The sequence below is a fragment of the Colobus angolensis genome, unplaced genomic scaffold (assembly GCF_000951035.1).
Source record: "Colobus angolensis palliatus isolate OR3802 unplaced genomic scaffold, Cang.pa_1.0 Scaffold2, whole genome shotgun sequence".
NCBI classification, from domain to species: Eukaryota; Metazoa; Chordata; class Mammalia; order Primates; family Cercopithecidae; genus Colobus; species Colobus angolensis.
Genome location: NW_012115154.1, coordinates 6,717,781 through 6,738,374, shown reverse-complemented (window position 1 = coordinate 6,738,374; position 20,594 = coordinate 6,717,781). Strand labels below are relative to the sequence as shown.

Here is a 20,594-nt window from a genome sequence, read left to right as displayed (position 1 = left end):
AGACGGGTGGATTACGAGGAGATCGAGACCATCCTGGCTAACACAGTGAAACCCCATCTCTACTAAAAAAATACAAAAACCTAGCCAGGCGAGGTGGCGGGTGCCTGTAGTCCCAGCTACTGTGGAGGCTGAGGCAGGAGAATGGCATAAACCCGGGAGGCAGAGCTTGCAGTGAGCTGAGATCTGACCACTGCACTTCAGCCTGGGCGACAGAGCGAGACTCTGTCTCAAAATAAATAAATAAATAAATAAAATAAATCATATCAAATCAAATCTGGCCGGGTATGGTGGCTCACACCTGTAATCCCAGTACTTTGGGAGGCTGAGGCAGGTGGGTCACCTCAGGCTAAGAGTTCGAGACCAGCCTGGCCAACATGATGAAACCCTGTCTTTACTAAAAATACAAAAACTAGCCAGGTTTGGTGGCAGACGCCTGTAATCCCAGCTACTTGAGAGGCTGAGGCACGAGAATCGCTTGAACTCAGGAGGTGGAGGTTGCAGTGAGCCAAGATTACGCCACTGCACTCCCGCCTGGGCAACACCATGAAACTCTGTCTCAAAAATAAATAAATAAATAAATAAATAAATAAATCCTATGAGAGTTTGAGATTTTGTTGACATTATAGGCTAATAATGTAGTAAGAATCAGTATCTTTATAATACTGAGTATTCTTGTCCTGCTGTAAGTATATTTCCCCATTTATTTCTTTTTATTTTTCTTAGCATTTTATAACTAATGTCAGTACTGCACGTTGCTTATAGAAATGTATTCCTATCCACTTTGTTTTAAAAAATTATTTTATAGATGAAATTTTAAAAATTATTTTTTGGCCAAGCACGGTGGCTCATGCCTGTAATCCCAGCACTTTGGAAGGCCGAGGCGGGCAAATCACAAGGTCAGGAGTTTGAGACCAGCCTAGCCAACATGGTGAAACCCCATTTCTACTAAAAATACAAAAAATTAGCTGGGCATAGTGGTGCGTGCCTGTAGTCCCAGCTATTCCCAGCTACTCAGGAGGCTGAGGCAGGAGAATCGCTTGCATCTTGGAGGTGGAGGTTGCAGTGAGCTGAGATCGCACCACTGTACTCCAGCCCTGGTGACAGAGTGAGACTCTGTTTCAAAAAAATATATATATTTTTCTATCAGATTCATCACTTTTATTTTCTGTGTTGTATGGCTCACTTTTGTGGTGGTTCTCTGAAATTTTTTTTGAGACGGAGTCTCGCTCTGCCGTCTAGGCTGGAGTGCAGTGGCCGGATCTCAGCTCACTGCAAGCTCCGCCTCCCGGGTTTACACCATTCTCCTGCCTCAGCCTCCCGAGTAGCTGGGACTACAGGCGCCTGCCACCTCGCCCAGCTCGCCTTTTGTATTTTTTAGTAGAGACGGGGTTTCACCATGTTAGCCAGGGTGGTCTCGATCTCCTGACCTCGTGATCCGCCCGTCTCGGCCTCCCAAAGTGCTGGGATTATAGGCTTGAGCCACCGCGCCCGGCCTCTCTGAAATATTTTTATAGCTTTATAACTCTTAACAGCAGTTGCCAATTTCTTGATTGCTAAATGGCACCCATTTTGATAGAATTTCTTGTGAATTGGTTGAAGAAGCCATTTCCCTGGAGAACAGCAAGAAGCATTTTTAACATGAGTATTGGGCACATTTGGGCATGCGTGTGACCTAAACTAACTGCAAGACTTCACCATCTCCACGTGTTCATCCCTGGTTCCTGGGTACATCCACCTCCCTACCTTTCTCTCTCCATAGGACATTTATTCTTGGAGTTGACAAGCGTATAAATCTCATATTTATCAAGTTTAAAACAAAACTCCTGGCCAGGTGTGGTGGAACCACCATTAGTGAATTAGTGGTTCACTAATTCCATTCCTTTGGGAGGCTGGGGCAGGAGCGTTGCTTGAGGCCAGAAGTTCGAGACCAGCCTGGGCAATATATCATGACCCTACCCCCATCTCTATTCAAAAAGCAAAAGAAGAGTAAAATAAAGCAGAACTCCTCATTTTCCTCCTCCAACCAGCTTTGGTTTCCCCTTTTGAGTCTTTTCATTGTGGCAAAATATACATAACAAAAAATTTACCACATTAACTTTTTTTTTTTTTTCTGAGACGGTTTTGCTCTTGTCGTCCCGGCTGGAGTACAATGGTGCAATCTTGGCTCACTGCAACCACTGCTTCCTGGGTTCAAGTGATTCTCCTGCCTCAGCCTCCCAAGTAGCTGGGATTACAGGCATGCGCCACCACACACGTCTAATTTTGTGTTTTTAGTAGAGACGGGGTTTCTCCATGTTGGTTAGGCTGGTCTCAAACTCCCGACCTCAGGTGATCCACCTGCCTTGGCCTCCCAAAGTGCTGGGATTACAGGCATAAGCCACTGCATCCGGCCCATATTAACTTTTTTAAAAAGTTCTGAGACAGGATCTTGCTCTGTCACCCAGGCTGCAGTGCAGTGGTGCGATCTTGGCTCACTGCAGCCTTGACCTCCTGGGCTCAAGCAATCCTCCTGCCTAAGCTCCTGAGTAGCTAAAACTACAGGTGTGTGCCACCACGCCTGGCTATTTTTGTACAATTTTTTTGTAGAGACAGGATTTTGACATGTTGCCCAGGCTGGTCTTGAACTCCTGGGCTCAAGCAATCCTCCTACCTCAGCCTCCAAAGTAGTTGAAATTGCAGGCATGTGCCACCATGCCTGGCTAATTTTTTCATTTTTATTTACTTGTTTTTTTAAAAGACAGGGTCTTGTTCTGTCATCCAAGCTGGAGTGCAGTGGTGTGACCTCAGCGCATTACAGCCTCAACCTGCTGAGCTCAAGTGATCCTCTTGCCTCTGCCTCCTGAATAGCTGGGACCATGGGTGCACACCACCACATCTGGCTAATTTTTTTTTTTTTTTTAATTATTCTGTTGCAAAAGGGTCTCACTGGCCCAGGCTGGTCTTAAATTTCTGGCCCCAACTGATCCTCCCACCTTGGCCTCCCAAAGTGCTGGGATTACAGACATGAGCCACTGTGCCTTAATTTTCTTACTTTTTAATAGAGATGAGGTCTTCCAAAGTGCTGGGATTACAGACATGAGCCACTGTGCCTGGCCTTAATTTTCTTACTTTTTAGTAGAGATGAGGTCTTGCTATGTTGCTTAGGCTGGTCTCAAATCCTGGCCTCAAGCAGTCCTCTCATCTCTGCCTCCCAAAGTGCTGGGATAATAGGTATGAGCCACCACACCAGACCCCCAGATTTTGATAGGATGAGGAAGGACAGGATCCAAGGATGCTAGACATCTGGTAGAATGAGATGGCGTCAACGCCAAGGCAGGGAATGAATGCATAACAGGGAGACCAGGAGGTACAGAGAAAAGCTGCTGGTGCACAACCTTGCTGGGGCAGGCAGGACCATGGGAAAGGCTCTTCTGCCCTCAGCTCATGCTCTGTGTCTGAGATGGGTCCATACCAGCAGTGCTACCCATGCCCTGAATCTTTGCATTCTCAGGATCCTGTAGCCGCCATGGGACAAGTGATGTCCGAGTGTCCTACACACAGGCAAGAGGTGGGCTGCCCTGGGTGTTCCTGATTGGTTGCCGAGGACATCACTGATGACAAAAGTCTTGAATCCCACTACCATCTGGCCTGAATTTTAAGAGTGAGGTGGCGTGTGCTCCATAGTAATGGAAATATCGTGAGCATTCGGTATGCCAAACCTTCCCCATATTCATCATTGTATTTTGGTAAGGTATTCTCACTTGCTTCTGTGGAGTGTTGCCCCCGTTATTATATGTATCTCAAAACCTAATGATAATCCTGGAGAACTGCGTCTGTTCATTTTGCATTGCTATAAAGGAATACCTGAGACTGGGTAACTGTTAAAAGAGGTTTATTTGGCTCATGGTTCTGCAGACTGTATAAGCATGGCACCAGCCTCTGCAGGGCTTCTGGTGAGGCCTCAGGAAGCCTCTACTCATGACAGAAAGTGAACAGGGAGCAGGCACGTTACATGGTGAGAGAGGGAGCAAGAGAGGTGCCAGGCTCTTTTAAACCAGCTGTCGCATGAACCCGTAGAGTGAGAGCTCACTCATTCCTGCAGGGAGGGCACCAAGCCCTTCATGAGGGATCCGCCCCCATGACCAAAATTCCTCCCATAAAGCTCCACCCCCGACACTGGGGATCACATTTCAACTTGAGACTTGGAGGGGACAAATAACCAAACCATACTAAACAAGAAACCCCAATTTTCTTCCAAAGGATTCAGAATGATTCCATTATACTATTTTACTTTTAAATATTGGAAATACACTCTTATGGGTTTGGAGTTCAGAAAGCTACTATTACAGCGTCAGCTCCCTCCTTCCTTCCTACTGAGATACTGACAATCACATCTTACCCAGCGAAGCAGGGTAGGAGGATGAACTAGTTGCTAGGCAACTATGATTAAAAGAAGGAAGCTATTATGGTTTATAGAGACTAGAACATAATCTTAAGGTGGCTGTAAAATTCTGATTGTCAATAGTGTAAACAATAAAAATAGTTGCAAAAAGAAAAAATCTTAGCAGAGATAATTAACTCAAAACCACGGATAGCTGTAAGATGATAAGATAGCTGAGTACAACTGTTTTTGGCATGTGCTTTGTGAACTGAATGCAGTAGTTGGAACTCCAGGACTGAAGAGCACTGAGGTCAGAAATAAGTTATCTCTCCTCTTTCCTCCTCCTTTTTCCTCCCTCCGCCATCCTCCCTCCACAATCCCCTATCTCCCATCTTCCCTGCACATTCTCCATCCTTCCTTTCCACCCCTGGCTCCTCTGTCTGACCTCCTCCCTCTACATCCTACTTCCTCTGCTTTTCCTCTCCTACCTCACCTCTCCCTCCACCTTCTCCATCCCCCATTCTTCACCTTCCCTCTTCCATCCTTCTGCCCCCTCTTCCTCCTCCTCTCTACTTTTCTTAAGCCTTCAGCTTGTGGCCTCCATCTGTCATGCCCCTTAAGTGATCTTCTTCACAGTCATCTCTTTTTTTTGAGATGGAGTCTTGCTCTTGTCACCCAGGCCAGAGGGCAGTGGTGTGATCCTGGTTCACTGCAACCTCCACCTCCCGGGTTCAAATGATTCTCCTGCCTTAGCCTCCCGAGCAGCTGGGATTACAGGTGCATGCCATCACACCTGGCTAAATTTTTTGTATTTTTAGTAGAGATGGGGTTTTACCATGTTGGCCAGGCTGGTCTTGAACCCCTGACCTCAGGTGATCTACCTGTCTCAGCCTCCCAAAGTGCTGGGATCACAGGCGTGAACCACCACATCCTGCCCTCCACAGTCATCTCTTGAGCAAGGCCCAGAGCTACTGGCAGTAGACCCTGCCTTCGGTCTGGTCACAATCTTACAATCTGGTTAATGAAATGAGCATCACATATGAAGGAATAAATAACAGAGCCCAGATGCTTAGAACCAGGTGGGGTGTAGGTGAGTGTGTGTGATCAGAGCAGAAGGGACTGAGCCATGGCAGTCTGAGCCACTTCGGGGGATAAATGGGACATAAACTGAACACTAAAAGGAGAGTGAGCCTGCCAGGCGTGGTGGCTCATGCCTGTAATCTAAACACTTTGGGAAGCCAAGGCAGGTGGATCACCTGAAGTCAGGAGTTCAACACCAGCCTGGGCAACATGGTAAAACCCCGTCTCTACTAAAATTACAAAAATTAGCTGGGCGATTTTGTGCACATCTGTAGTCCCAGCTACTCGGGAAACTGAAGCACAAGAATCGCTTGAACTTGGGAGGCGGAGGTTGCAGTGAGCCAAGATCACGCCACTGCACTCCAGCCCAGGTGACAGAGTGAGACTCCTCAAAGAAAAAAAAAGGGAAAAAAGCCTTTGGGGAAGGGCGAGGGCACTGCAGGCCCCAGGAGATGTGCACTGAGACCAGATGCAGGAATGTGCAGCGGATCTTGGTCAGATTGGGAAGAGTAGTGGAAGGATAAGAGGAGGTGGGGATGGTTAATGTGTGCCAGAAAAAATAGAATAAGACTTACTATTTGATAGCAAAACAGTGAGTATAGTTAATAATAATTGTACATTTTAGAATAACTTGAGGTACATAATTGGGTTGTTTGTAACTTGAAGGATAGATGCTTGAGGGGATGGATACCCCATTTTCCATGATGTGCTTATTTCATGAGCTGTATCGAAACAGCTCATGTACCCCATAAATAGACATACCTACTATGTGCCCCACAAAAATTAAAAATTAACGATTGGAGCAAAAGGCCTCTAAGTTACCTTCAAACTCTTTCTGTGACAACAAAATCTGGGGCACCCAAGGACCACATTCCCGGTGTCTCTAGAAAGAGCCTGTAATCCCAGGTCTATTTCTGAGAAAAGAGCTGTTGGTTTTCAATGGCGTGCCCTCATCTGAAGCATTCCCAGCTTTACATAAAAATCGATTACTGTGTCATCAGGTAACTCTTCCTTGTTTTTTTTTTTTCTCTTTTTTTGAGACGGAGTTTCACTCTTGTTGCCCAGACTGGAGTGCAATGGCGTGATCTCGGCTCTCTGCTACCTCCGCCTCCTGGGTTCAAGCGATTCTCCTGCCTCAGCCTCCCAAGTAGCTGGGATTACAGGCATGCTCCACCACGCCCGGCTACTTTTTGTTTTTTTAGTTGAGACGGGCTTCCGCCATGTTTGTCAGGCTGGTCTCGACCTCCCGACCTCAGGTGATCCACCTGCCTCGGCCTCCCAAAGTGCTAGGATTACAGGCATGAGCCACCACACCCAGCCCATTCTTACTTATTTTTATCCAAAGGTATTTTTTTATCCATAGGTACTATGGACAAGAACTTTTGCTAACTACACCCCTTAGAGACAGAAAAAGAAATTAGGCATTCTGTCCTTTTTCAACTTTATGCCGTTGTTTTCTTAACAAGTCTCATATTCTTTTAACATAAGAGTTTTCGTTTTAATGCTAATTTTAGAAGAATCTCTCATCAGTTTCACAGTTACTTTGCATGTGTCCTCCTACCCTCCCCACCCCCGCACCAGTGCTGGTGAGCAGAGGAAGAGCAAAAGGTTAGGATCTTAAGTTCAGTGAGCTTCGGTAATTGTCAATGATAAGAAAAAGCCAAAAGACAGCTCTGGCTGAGACAGATGTGTTTAAAGCAATTATCTCTGGGTTTGTGTCAGCTGTACTCACAGGAGCGGAGTGGTTATCCCAGGCCACCATGCTCCAATCTGATTCTCATCTTCCATGATCGAAAACAGTGGAAACTTTCGTTCATCCTTAACCTGCTGAGTATATTCTGTCTCCCTCTTTTCATTGCCCCAGGAAAAAAGAGGAAGATTTGCAGACCTATTGGATGCTAAATATTTACGGACCACGTTACAGATCTGGGTCATATGGTAAGAGTGTAATTATTTCAAAACTAGTTTTAAATAGAGGCACTGGGAGGAAGCCTATTTAAGTAAATCTACGTGAGTGCCACTGGGGAGAAAAACATAAGACCAACTCCAAATGTTACAAAGACGAGCAATGTCTTGTCATTCTACAAACACCACTACCACTAAATAAGTAAATAGATACATAGACAGATAGAGGAAAAATCCCTAATTGTCTTCAACCAATTTTAAAATTTTTCTTATGAGCATATGAGCATATGAGCTCACTTCCTAACTTTTGTAGCCTGGTCTTTTTCCTCACCACATGACAGAAACTTGTCCTTTGAAGTCACCAATCATCAAGTCCAATGGTATAGACTCTTGTGGTACCCTCTGTTTCATTTCTCTGCAGCGTGACCTTGAGTTAGCAAAGATTTTCTAAACAGGATGAAAACCTGCTAACTATAAAGGAAAAGATTGATGAGTTTTAATACATTAAATTAGGAATTTAGGAACAGTGTCAAGATATCATGAAGAAGGCTGGGTGTGGTAGCTCACGCCTATAATCTCAGCACTTTGGGAAACTGAGACGGGCAGATCACCTGAGGTCAGGAGTTCAAGACCAGCCTGGCCAACATGGAGAAACCCTGTTTCCACTAAAAATACAAAAAAATTAGCTGGGTGTGGTGGTGGGTGTCTGTAATCCCAGCTACTTGGGAGGCTGAGGCAAGAGAATCGCTTGAACCCAGGAGGTGGAGGTTGCAGTGAGCCAAGATTGTGTCACTGCACTCAAGCCTGGGTGACGGAATGAAACTTTGCCTCAAAAAAAAAAAAAAAAAAAAATCATGAAGAACTTGAAAGGTAAGCCATCCATGGGAAGAAGAAATTTGCAATGTATATTTCCAGCAAATTATATACACACACACACACACACACATAAAATATGCTATATATTAGACATATAATTTTTTTTAACAGGAAAAAATAGACAACTCAGTTTATTTAAGTTTTTAAAAATTTTTTTTAAGTTTTAAAATTTATTTTATTTTGCTTTTGTAGAATGAATCTTGCTTTGTTGCCCAGGCTGGTCTGAAACTCCTGGCCTCAAGCAATCTTCCTGCCTTAACCTCCCAAAGTGCTGGGATGACAGGCATGAGCCACCATGCCCGGCCAACAGCCCAATTTAGAAATAGGCAAGAGACTTGAACAGGCACTTCACCAAAAATGTGTACCAGATAAACACATCAAAACATGCTCAACCTTAAAGTCACCAGGGAAATGCAAATTAAAACCCAACAAGATACCATTACAAATCCGCCAGTCCAAGAGAATGGCTAAAATGAAAAACTGACAATACCAAGGGTTGAGAAGGAGGCAAAGTAACTGGAATTTTCATACACAGCTGACTGGAGTTCAAATTAGTACAGCCACTTTGAAAAACTGGAGGTCTCTATTACAGCTGGAAGTATGTGTGTACTATGGCCCAGCAATTCCACTCGTAGATTTACACCCAACAGGCATGTGTGCATCTGTATGATGTGTAAGAGACACTTCCACGAATGCTCTGTGTGGCATCTGAGCCTGACTTTCTGCTCTCTTTGCTTTCCACATGCTGCACGTTCCACTTGGTGTCCCCTCCCCACTCATCCTTCAGGTCTGGTGTCAGCGTTTGCTAGTGACGTTCTTTTCCCACTTCCAGGCTCGGAATCTCTTTTGCCTACTATGGGGTTATCCTGGCCAGTGCTGAGCTGCTGGAGCGGGACCTGGTCTGTGGTTCGAAGGCAGACTCTGAGGTGACGGTGACTGGGGGCGACTCAGGGGAGAGCCAGAGCCCCTGCTACTGCCACATGTTTGCACCCTCTGACTATCGGACCATGATCATCAGCACCGTCGGTGAAGTCGCTCGTGAGTGTCCCTCTGCATGTCGGTTCTCTGTCTTCGGTGGTGTATGTGCACTTGAGTCTTAGCTGAGAGAAGTGTGATGCTGCGATGCTGCTCCTGCCTAGCAGAACTGAGTAAGCCACAAAGTAGTGCTGAAGAATCTCTAATTTGGATTGGTGTTGGCAAGAGAAGTCTGGAGGAGTAGAGCTTTGAAGTGCTGTATTCTATCAATTGTAAGGTGTTTTTTTCGCCCTTACATTTTAACATCTGTGAAATTGGAATGTGGCTTACAATGGCTTGTTAGATTGCAATTGACAGCATTATTTCTATTTTAGTAGACATAAAATGATGGTACTTAAAAATCAATGGCTGAATGTTAAATTGAGCCGATGAAAAAAAATCAAAGGCACCTTGAATTTGATGAAAACATATAAAACACTTAAAATATAGGCCTGGCAAGCTGGCAATCTACAATAGACCTGCATGATATAATAAATATCCTGGGCACCAGTGCTTATAATTCCTGGACCCACGTGGGTAAAGTATATGTAAAAAGTCTTGAAATTGATGACAACGTGACTGGATTTTGGCTGGAATACTCATGAGGTTTGGATGATGTTGCTTCTTTCTGAAACGACAAGGATGAATCCATGCCAGTGTTGCAATATGCCACTTGCCTTCCAAGGTTCCAGAAATTATCTTTACTGTTTGCTTTCTAGTGAATCCTTTAAATATCCTGGGCATCAATTTCCTGGGAAGACGGCTGAGCCTTTCCATTACCATGGGATGCACGGCTTTATTCTTCCTTCTCCTCAACATTTGCACTTCAAGGTATTTTCTGTTTAGTTGCTTCAGGTTTTTTGCAGTGGTTTCTAAATGGAGTCTCCTGACCCATGGTGTTCAGTAGTTTCAGGGACAAGTCCCTTTCACCCAGGAGAGTGGAGAATGGGCTGCTTGTTTGACTAGAATGGTCTTGTCTGTTCCCTACTACCCGCATCCCTCTTCCTACAGACCCCATCTTCCTCCAGCTATCACAGGATAATAGGTGCCAATGATCGTGTACTCACTTTACCTACCAAAACATTGAGGATCGTTATGTAGTGCTTCCTGGAGAATCGGGACTCTGGTTGTTTATCACATTATTTGAACCAGTGCCAAGAAAGTTTAGTAATACAGACAGTGTGCTTATTTGTGCCTTCTGCTCATTTCACTCTTAATTTGCAGTCCTGGAGTGACCTGAGCTCTGATATGTACCATTTATTCTGCAAGTTCTCTGCACTGTTTTCCAGGGGATGGTAGCAGCAGGTGTGCTAATTTTTTTTTTTTTTTTTTTCTTTGAGACAGGGTCTCTCACCTTGTCACCCAGGCTGGAATGCAGTAATGCGATCTCAGCTCACTGCAGCCTCTAACTCCTGGGCTCAAGCCATCCTCCTGCCTCTGCCTCTTGAGTAGCTAGGATCACAGGCACACACCACCATGCTGGGTCAATTGAAAAAAAAATTTGGTGGCTCATACCAGTAATCTCAGAAATTTGGGAGGCTGAGGCGAGTAGATCACTTGAGCCCAGGAGTTCAAGATCAGCTTGGACAACATGGCAAAACCCCATCTCTACAAAAAATACAAAAATTAGCTGAGTGTGGTTGTTGATGCCTATAGTCCCAGCTACCCAAGAGGCTGAGGTGGGAGGATCACTTGAACCTGAGAGGCTGAGGCTGCAGTGAGCCATGATCGTGCCACCGCACCCCAGGTTGGGTAACAGAGCCAGACTCTGTCTTAAAAAAATAAAGAAAAAAAAAAGAGTCTTACTATGTTGCTGAGGCTAGTCTTGAACTCCTGGCCTCAAGTGATCTAGCTCCCTCGGCCTCTCAAAGTGCACGGATTACAGGTGTGAGCCACCGTGCCCAGCAGGTATGCTAATGTGAGGGGCCAGGGTGAATGGCAGCACTGGGGAAAGGAGAGGGCAGCGGGGAGTAAGATTGGAAGGAGGCTTGCTTAAGGACCCCACAATCAGGCCAGCTGAGAAGCAGCACCTCCCTCAGTTTCTGAGTTATCTGTGGGTGTGTCTTATCATCCGCAGTGCCCTTGGAATTGAGCCACGGGAGGTGGTCCTCCATGCTGCCTTTTATAATTTCTCTCCGCTTCCTGTTTTCTAGTGCGGGCCTGATTGGCTTCCTCTTCATGCTGAGGGCTCTGGTAGCTGCAAACTTCAACACTATCTACATTTACACAGCTGAGGTGAGTTCTCATGCAGGGCTTGCTTACAACAGGGTGTCTAAGGTGAGCTACTTAGGGTGTCCATCCAAAGGTAATGCATCCCTGGTTTCTGTTGACTTTCGATGATTTTCTAAAAACAGTCTGTTAAAAAGACACCAGAAGTTTATTTGGTGTGAATTTCCCCTTCCCCGTTCAGTCTGTTGAAAGCCAATCTCTGGAAGACAGGATCTTCTTCCTTTCTTTAAATAGCTTGCATGTAAAAACCACCTCCTTGCCCTAGCGCTAGGCTTCCAGAAGTAATAGGTAGCAACACGTTGCTGTCAAATGTAGAATTTCCTTCCTCTTTTTGAAATCAGAATACATTTTTCACTTTTATTCTTTTGGAAGATTCCTTTCCCTCCATCTGTTATTTGCTCCGTGTAGCTTAAATTTGAATATAATCTTGATTTATTCTGTATTAATGAATTAATACATCTATATGCAAGGTACTGCCTGAGGTAGCTGGAGTTTTCCTCATAAACCTCCCACTTTAAAGAACCAATATTCCTAGAAATAAAACAATATTTGAATAGGGAACTTAACAGTATTTTAACTGGTTTTGTCATTCATTGAGCTACAGGAAACAGTGCTTTAGATACGGATACAGCTGCCTTCAGCTTCATGGCAGGAAATGGGGAAGTCTATTGCGATTAAAGATTTGGCATGTCAAAAACCATTAAACCCACAGAGAAAAGTACTTTTTCTCCCACACAGAGATAAAAATAGAAAGCTATGAGATGCTTGAGTTATACATAATACTTCATTTAGTTCCATGAACAAAATCTAAAGTTGACTTATAGACAGGTACAAAAAATCAATCCTCTTTTGCCATCCAGAACGCATTGTTCAGTATAAGTTTTACTGCAAATAAGAAGAGGTATTATGATACCTGAGACACTTTAAAATGATTGGAGTATTGATAACCATAAAAGTTGGTTCCAGGCTGGGCACAGTGGCTCATGCATGCAATCCCTGAATTTGGGAGGCTGAGGTGGGATAATCACTTGAAGCCAGGAGTTCAAGACCAGCCTGGCAAGGAAACCAAAACCCCATCTCCACAAAAATTAAAAAGTAGCCAGGGGTGGGGGCATGCACCTGTAATTGTAGCAACTTAGGAAAGGGAGGCTGAGGCAGGAGGATTGCTTGAGCCCAGGAGTTGGAGGCTGCAGTGAGTTCTGATAGCACCACTACTCCAGCCTGGGCAGCAAAGTTAGACCCTGCCTCTAAATTTAAAAAAAAAAATAAAGTTTGGTTCTAGGACTATCGAATAGAGAGTTTAAAAGCATAATATATGAGGAAAATCTCAGCTATATCAATTTTGTATCCCAATTTCATGTTGACTTGCTATATCAAGATGACTTTTTGTTTTAAAGGCTTTTATCTTGAAAACGTGATGTCTGGGGTTAAAGGTATTGACATATTCCACAGGTCCGTACTCTTCTTGAGCTGTGATAGCTTAGGAATGAATATGATTTGAACTCACGCATATTCACAGAGGGCATCAAATGGAGAACGAGGCAGATCCATCTACTCCAAAAATGACCCTAAAGTAAATTGGTTGAAGAAATTAGATCCCAAAGATTTTTGGTGAATTTTGAAGTCTTCATCAGTATATCCATATTAAAAGGAGATGAAAGAAGCCAAAATAAAAGAATTATGGGCTGACAGGACAACTGGATTAAGTATCAGTTCTATTAAAAAGGGCTACCTTGAAGATCTTTTGACGATAAATTTTACTCCAGCTCTGTAGGGGAACAAAGGTGAACTTGATGGACAGTGGAAGGAATTACAACATGAAATTTCCTAGAATAAAAATTAATTGGCTGGGTGCAGTGGCTCACGCCTGTAATCCCAGCACTTTGGGAGGCTGAAGCAGGTGGATCACTTGACGTCAGGAGTTTGAGACCAGCCTGGCCAACATGGTGAAACCCCATCTCTATTAAAAATGCAAAAATTATCCAGGCATGGTGGCGGGTGCCTGTAATCCCAGCTACTTGGGTGGCTGAGGCAGGAGAATTGTGTGAACCTGGGAGGCAAAGGTTGCAGTGAGTCGAAATCACACCACTGCACTCCAGCCTGGTGACAGACTCAGTCTCAAAAAGAAAAAAAAAAAAAAAGTTATTGACTTTAAGTAATTTTGCATAGTTAAGAAAATAAGTTTGCATAATTAAAAACAAAAGCAAATCTAAAGTTATTTTGGAAATTTATAAACCAAAAAAATCTATGAGTAACATGGTGTACTTCTAGAATTGCATTTGAGATGGACAAACATATTTTGGAATTTGCTCATTTTGAGGGCCATTTCTAAGTTATTTATTTATTTATTTATTTATTTATTTATTTATTTATTTATTTATTTATTTATTTATTTTTGAGACCGAGTCTCGCTCTGTCGCCCAGGCTGAAGTGCAGTGGTGCGATCTCAGCTCACCGCAAGCTCCACCTCCCAGGTTCATGCCATTCTCCTGCCTCAGCCTCCCGAGTAGCTGGGACTACAGTCGCCCACCACCACACCTGGCTAATTTTTTGTATTTTCAGTAGAGACAGAGTTTCACTGTGTTAGTCAGGATGGTCTTTCTTGATCTCCTGACATCATTATCCGCCCACCTCGGCCTCCCAAAGTGCTGGGATTACAGGCGTGAGCCACCACACATGGCCAGTATTTTATTTTTTATATTGTTTTTCAAAAAAGATGTATAACTAAAAATGATAGTTTTCTGTTATTCCATCTTCCAGGTGACTCACAATGTGAACAAAAGACTTTATCAGTATTACAGCAAAGAAGCCGCCACCTGAATTCATTATTTTCAGTCATAGCAACCTCATTTTTCAGAAAATAAGAAAGCTCCCCGTAAAGATATTCCACCCCCAGACCTTCTCCTGTAAATATAGCAGTGTCCTGTGAGGCGGAAAGCATCTTGCTTTTTGCATTTGACAGATGGTGGCAAAGATGTGGGCAACGAAAGGGGGCTACATGCTTTGCCTTAGAGAGTTGGTAAACCTGTTTTGTCAGTATTTTATAGCACTAAGAACATGTTCCAACATTTTGAGAAACCATTCTTTCCTAGAAAGTATTCTCCCTACAATTCTATTTATTCAATAAGACTTGCTGACTTATTAAACTTCTAGTTCCTTTAAGAATTCTGAATCAATGAAAAACCAATTAGATTTTACTATAAATATCAACAAGTTGCAGCAAGAAAGTAGAATATGGCTCGGCATGGTGGCTCATACCTGTAATCCTAGCACTTTGGGAGGCTGAGGCAGGAAGATCGCTTGAGCCCAGGAGTTTGATACCAGTCTGGGCAACATAGCGAGACATTGTCTCTATAAAATAAAAATTTAATAAAATGTTAAAAAGGGTTGGGCATGGTGGCTCATGTCTGTAATCTCAACCCTTTGGGAGGCTGAGGCTGGCAGATCACCTAAGGTCAGGGGTTCAAGACCAGCCTGGCCAACACGGAGAGAACCCCCCCCAACCAACTAAAAATACAAAAATTAGCCAGGTGCAGTGGTGCACGCCTGTAATCCCAGCTACTTGGGAGGCTGAGGCAGGTGAATCGCTTGAACCCAGAAGGTGGATGTTGCAGTGAACCAAAATTGTACCATTGTGCTCCAGCCTGGGTGACAGAGTGATGAGACTCTGGAGGGAGGGAGGAAGGGAAGGAAGGAAGGGAAGGGAAGGAAGGAAGGGAAGGGAAGGAAGGAAGGAAGGAAGGAAAGGAAGGAAGGGAAGGAAAGGAAGGAAGGGAAGGAAGGGAAGGAAGGGAAGGAAGGAAGGAAGGAAGGAAGGAAGGAAGGAAAATGCTGTAAGATTCTGCAACAGCAAAGAGGCTAGGGAATTTAACAAGAACACAGGGACCAGGGTATGGTGGCTCATGCCTCTAATCCCAGCACTTTGGGAGGTTGAGGTGGGAGGATTGCTGAGGCCAGATGTTCAAGACCAGTGCGGCCAACATAGTAAGATCCCATCTCTAATTTTAAAAAAGGAAAGAAGTAAAAATAAGAGCACAGGGAATGGTGTGGCAAGTACCTGGCCCTCTGGTTAATTCTTTTAGCTGTATTTGTATTGAAGACTTCATCAGATCTTTGAGGAGTATTTTCTTCCCATTCAGTAGAATCACTTTTATATATTTATAGTTCTGAAGTGGCACTCTTCTGTCTGATTCCAGAGCTTGTCTTTCTAAAATTATATTTGGAATATTCAGTGAAACATATTTTTGGAATTTGCTCATTTAAAGGATAATTTTGAAGTCTTTATTTTTTGCTGATATTGTCCCAAAAATTCAAAGTTGTGTACCTGAGAAAATGAACACCTTCCGCTCCGTATTCTGTAACTGTGTTTGGTACTGGATGCATTCCAAAGCCTGACCTGGAGAGGAAAGGGAAGAGGAGGGCTCGGGGAAGGACGGACATTATCTGACTGGTACTTTCTGTGCCTCTCCCTGCAGGTCTACCCCACCGCTATGCGTGCTTTGGGGATGGGAACCAGCAGCTCCCTGTGTCGCATTGGTGCAATGGTGGCGCCATTTATATCCCAGGTACAGCTGAGGACTCTGCAGTGGGAGAGAGTCCGAGAGGGGTGGGGAAAGAGGAACCCCAAGACCCTTCAGATTAAGGGCAGAACGGAGGATTTCTGTGGACTTCATGAGTTTTCCGGAGGTGCTGTTTCCCTGCTGTTTGGTGGATTTAAGTAGAAAGAGGCTAAATCTGCTACCAGGCTTTCAGGCGATCAGTCAGTAGTATGCATTGCATTGCATTGCATTGCATTCAGGGTTTGCTCCGTTTTAAAATGGGGGGAAGATGGAGAACCATGGTCAACACGAGGAGCCTGGGCAGCTGAATGACAGTGGGCTCTAACCCTGAGTTGGAATGGTTGTCTGGTCCGTTGTCCAGGTGGCAGCTGTAAAACAGAGCCGGAGAGCACGGGCAGGTTCAGCTGAGGTGCAGGGAGGTGATACTGGGGCACAGGTGAGCCAGGCTTAGGCTGGGATAAAATCCCAAGGTGACTTGGAGCCATGGATGGAGCCTTGTTTTAGGAGAAACAACAGACGCAGGTATGGCGACCCTTGGGGTTGTGGTTCCTCAGAGGGCTATGGACCTTGCTGCTTTGCACATGTCAGTCCTTTTTTTTTTTTTTTGGCTGCAAAAAACAGAAATCCAGCCTGGGCGCGGTGGCTCACGCCTGTAATCTCAGCACTTTTGGAGGCCAAGGTGGGTGGATCACCTGAGGTCAGGAGTTCCAGCCTGGGCAACATGGTGAAACCCTATCTCTACTAAAAATACAAAAATTAGCTGGGTGTGGTGGTGCTCGCCTGTAGTCCCAGCTACTCAGGAGGCTGAGGCACAAGAATCGCTCGAACCCGGGAGGTAGAGATTTCAGTGAGCCGAGGTTGCGTCACTGCACTCTAGGCCGGGCGAGAGTGAGACTCTATCTCAAAAAAAAAACCAAAAAAACCCAGAAATCTACATGTCCTGGCTGTAGCAAAAAAAGGCAGAAATGAGTCTGAGCCTGGTCTGGGAGTAGGGGCACTGACAGGGGCCCAGGCTCTGTCCTGTTTGTCTGGTGCCTGTGGTCACTCATTTCCACCTGAGCATGCAGGCTTTCCTCCTCCCTGAGAACCAGGGTGCTGTGCTTGCCCCTGCATGTGGCAGCTCCACAAATCCCAGACACACACCCTTCGCTCTGGCCTCCGGAAGATGCTGATTAGTTCTCTCTGAATCCCGAGACAGAGACCCCCACTGGTCCAGGTCTCGCCAGTTGTCCGTGCCTGAGCTAACTCAGTTGTGGCCCACAGTCCGGGTTACATATAAACGCAGCTGGCAGAGGCGAAATTGCAGAGAACGGGAGTTGGGATGGGCTGAGTAGACTTTAACGTGTATTTCCTACCATTTAACACAAGGATTTTGCTACCACGAATTTTTAAAAACTATCTTGGGAATGTTTTCCCCACCTGTCTTTTTCACTTTTTCTTTTTTTTAACATCTGAGAAACCAAGCTAATCCCTACCTGTCTTAAAGAAAAATTGGGATGCCTTTTGTGTGGTGCTTTTGCTTTCTGAAATTCCTTAGTACTTACTTCGTCGTTTATCAGAAAAGAACCTAGTGATGAAAAAAAGTTGTCCTTTTTTTTTTTTTTTTTCCCCAGAGACAGGGTCTCGCTTTGTTGCCCAGGCTGGAGTGTAGTGGCACAGTCATGGCTCACTGCAGCCTCAATCCCCCCAGGCCCAAGAGATCCTCCCACCTGGGCCTCCCCAGTAGCTGGGACTACAGGCATGCACCACCACACCTATTTATTTATTTATTTATTTTTAGAGATGGAGTCTCACTATGTTGCTCAGGCTGGTCTCCACCTCCTGGGTTTAGGCCATTTTCCTGCCTTGTCCTTCCAAAGTGTTGGGATTACAGGTGTGAGCCCCTGCACCCTGCCAGTAGTAAAACATTAACCCTATTTCTGGATGGCTGAACTGAGGCATAGTTCATTTTCCAAGTTTTCATTAGGAATTGAGTTCTCGACCACCTGGAACATTTTCCCTGGGCATTTGTGGGCATTTGTCCCAGAGGCTACGCCGCTGTTGGTGGGTTTGTGGGTTAGGAAAGAACCCAACTGGAACTAGGTCTCCTGGGGCCATAAGGCCCTGCTCTGCTTAGCATCCTGTAGCCCACGTGGATTCTCGACTCCTTGTAATTCTCAGTTATCTTTCTCTGCTACCCTCCCCTCATTTATTTTCATTTTTCTTTTCTTTTCTTTTCCCATCTTTCTTTTCTCCTTCCTTCTGTGCTCTCGCTCTCGCTGTCACCCAGGCTGGAGTGCAGTGGTATGATCTTGGCTTACTGCAACCTCCACCTCCTGGGTTCCAGCAATTGTCCTGTCTCAGCCTCCTGAGTAGCTGGGATTACAGGCACCCACCACCACTCTTGGCTAATTTTTTTGTATTTTTAGTAGAGATGGGATTTCGCCACGTTGGCCAGGCTGGTCTCAAACTCCTGACCTCAGGTGATCCACCTGCCTCAGCCTCCCAAAGTGCTGGGATTACAGATGTGAGCCACTGCGCCCAGCCTATTACCCTCATTTCTAAAGTGGAGATAAAGAATAGCACCCACTACAGAGTTTTGCTCTAAGGATGAAATGAGATGAATAAATGTAAAGCAATTAACCCAATGTTTGACATATAGTAAGCACTCGGTAAATGTTAGCTCATATGATCATGATGCTCAATAACGGTCAAGGTGAAATGCTATTCCAATGGATACTTCTCAATCATTTAATTTTGGAAAGTATTGTTATATCAATCTCTGTGCAATCAAGATGCTCTGCTTTCCTTAACAGGTTTAGATTGGGGGGGTTTCGAATCTGGGAAGCTTTGTGTCAGCTGCTAGGATATTTGCCTCGGTTTAGGATGGGGTGAGCTGCTCTAAGTAGACAGTAGGGTTTGGTGTCACTTTCATGAGCTAATTAGTCACTTCCCTTAAGGGTACTTCTCAAACGTTAGTGCTTCTCAGAATTACTAGGGTAACTTGATAACAGATCCTTGGATTCCACTCACAAATGCCGATTCTGTAGATGGGGATCAGTTACCTCCTTCCATCCCCCTCCCCTGCTTAAAGATAAGGTCTTACTCTGTCACCCAGGCTGGAGTACAGTGGTACAGTTGAGGGCTCACTACAGCCTCAACTTCCTGGGTTCGAGCAATCCTCCCACCTCAGCCCCACAAGTAGCTGGGAATACAGGCATGTGCCACCATGCCTGGCTAATTTTTTTTTTACTTTTAGTAGGGATGAGGTCTCACTGTGTTGCTCAGGCTGGCCTTGAACTCCTGAGCTCAAGATCCTCCCACCTTGGCCTTTCAAAGTGCTAGGATTACAGGTGTGTGCCACTGAGCCCGGCCTCAGTTACTTATATTTTTAAGTATCCCCAGCAAATCTGATGCAGCTGATGGCAGGCCACCCTCTGGGAGGCACTGCTATCCATAGGGAGGACTGGGAGATAGTTCTTCCTTTCACTTAATTCTTCCCCTTGTTCTTCCACTTTTTCTCTTTTTTCCTTCTTGCCTCTCCTTCTTATTTATTTCATTTTATTTTTTGCCTAAAACAAGCTGTTAAACCAGTTAAACTAAAATGATTACGTTTTAATCAGTAATATGTTTACACATTCTAATGACTATAAGGTTAATACAAAAGTCTCTTTTAAAATGAATGTTTCAGACTGGGCGCAATAACTCACACCTGTAATCCCAGCACTTTGGGAGGCCAAAGTGGGCAGATCACATGAGGCCAGGAGTTCGAGACCAGCCTGTTCAACATGGTGAAACCCTGTCTCTGCTAAAAATATAAGAATTAGGCTGAGCATGGTGGCGGGCATCTGTAATCCCAGCTAGTTGGGAGACTGAGGCATGAGAATCTCTTGAACCTGGGAGACGGAGGTTGCGCTGAGCCAAGATTGTGACACTGCACTCCAGCCTGGATGACAAAGTGAGACTCTGTCTCAGAATAAATAAATAAATTAGTTAATTGAGTGTTTCAGCCAGGCATGATGGCATGCACCTATAGTCCCAGCTACTCAGGAGGCTGAGGCGTGAGAATTGGTTGAGCCTGGGAGTTTGAGGCTGTGATGAGCTATGTTTGCACCACTGCACTCTAGCCTGGACAACAGAGCAAGACTCTTTCATAAATAAACAAATTAATAATAATTCACCCACCCAGAAAATTTAAATAGGAACATTTTAAGATATTTAGTTGTTAGAAACTAATGATAGTAAAAAATAATAGCAGTCATAAGTATGTAGTCCAGGAAAACAATAAAGGAAAATTTTGCTACAAAAGTATTAAAGATTCAGGGCCAGGTGTGGTGGCCCACACCTGTAATCCCAGCACTTTGGGCGGCTGAGGCGGATGGATCACCTGAGGTCAGCAGTTCGAGACCAGTCTGACCAACATGGAGAAACCCCGTCTCTACCAAAAATATAAAATTAGCCAGGTTTGGTGGCGCGTGCCTGTATTCCCAGCTACTCGGGAGCCTGAGGCAGGAGAATCACTTGAACCTGGGGAGGCGGAGGTTGAGGTGAGTGGAGATCACGCCATTGCACTCCAGCCTGGGCAACAAGAG

General features: G+C 44.8%; 1 protein-coding gene across 1 annotated transcript in view; it reads left to right on the top strand.

Annotated features, from left to right (window-relative positions):
* SVOPL (SVOP-like) overlaps nucleotides 1–20,594 on the top strand; it is a 70,830-nt gene that overhangs the window by 28,800 nt on the left and 21,436 nt on the right. Inside the window, exons 6-10 of the mRNA XM_011941276.1 lie at nucleotides 7,305–7,378; nucleotides 9,054–9,259; nucleotides 9,955–10,066; nucleotides 11,389–11,470; nucleotides 15,940–16,029. Coding sequence (XP_011796666.1) covers nucleotides 7,305–7,378; nucleotides 9,054–9,259; nucleotides 9,955–10,066; nucleotides 11,389–11,470; nucleotides 15,940–16,029 — 564 coding nt within the window. The remainder of the gene's footprint in view (nucleotides 1–7,304; nucleotides 7,379–9,053; nucleotides 9,260–9,954; nucleotides 10,067–11,388; nucleotides 11,471–15,939; nucleotides 16,030–20,594) is intronic.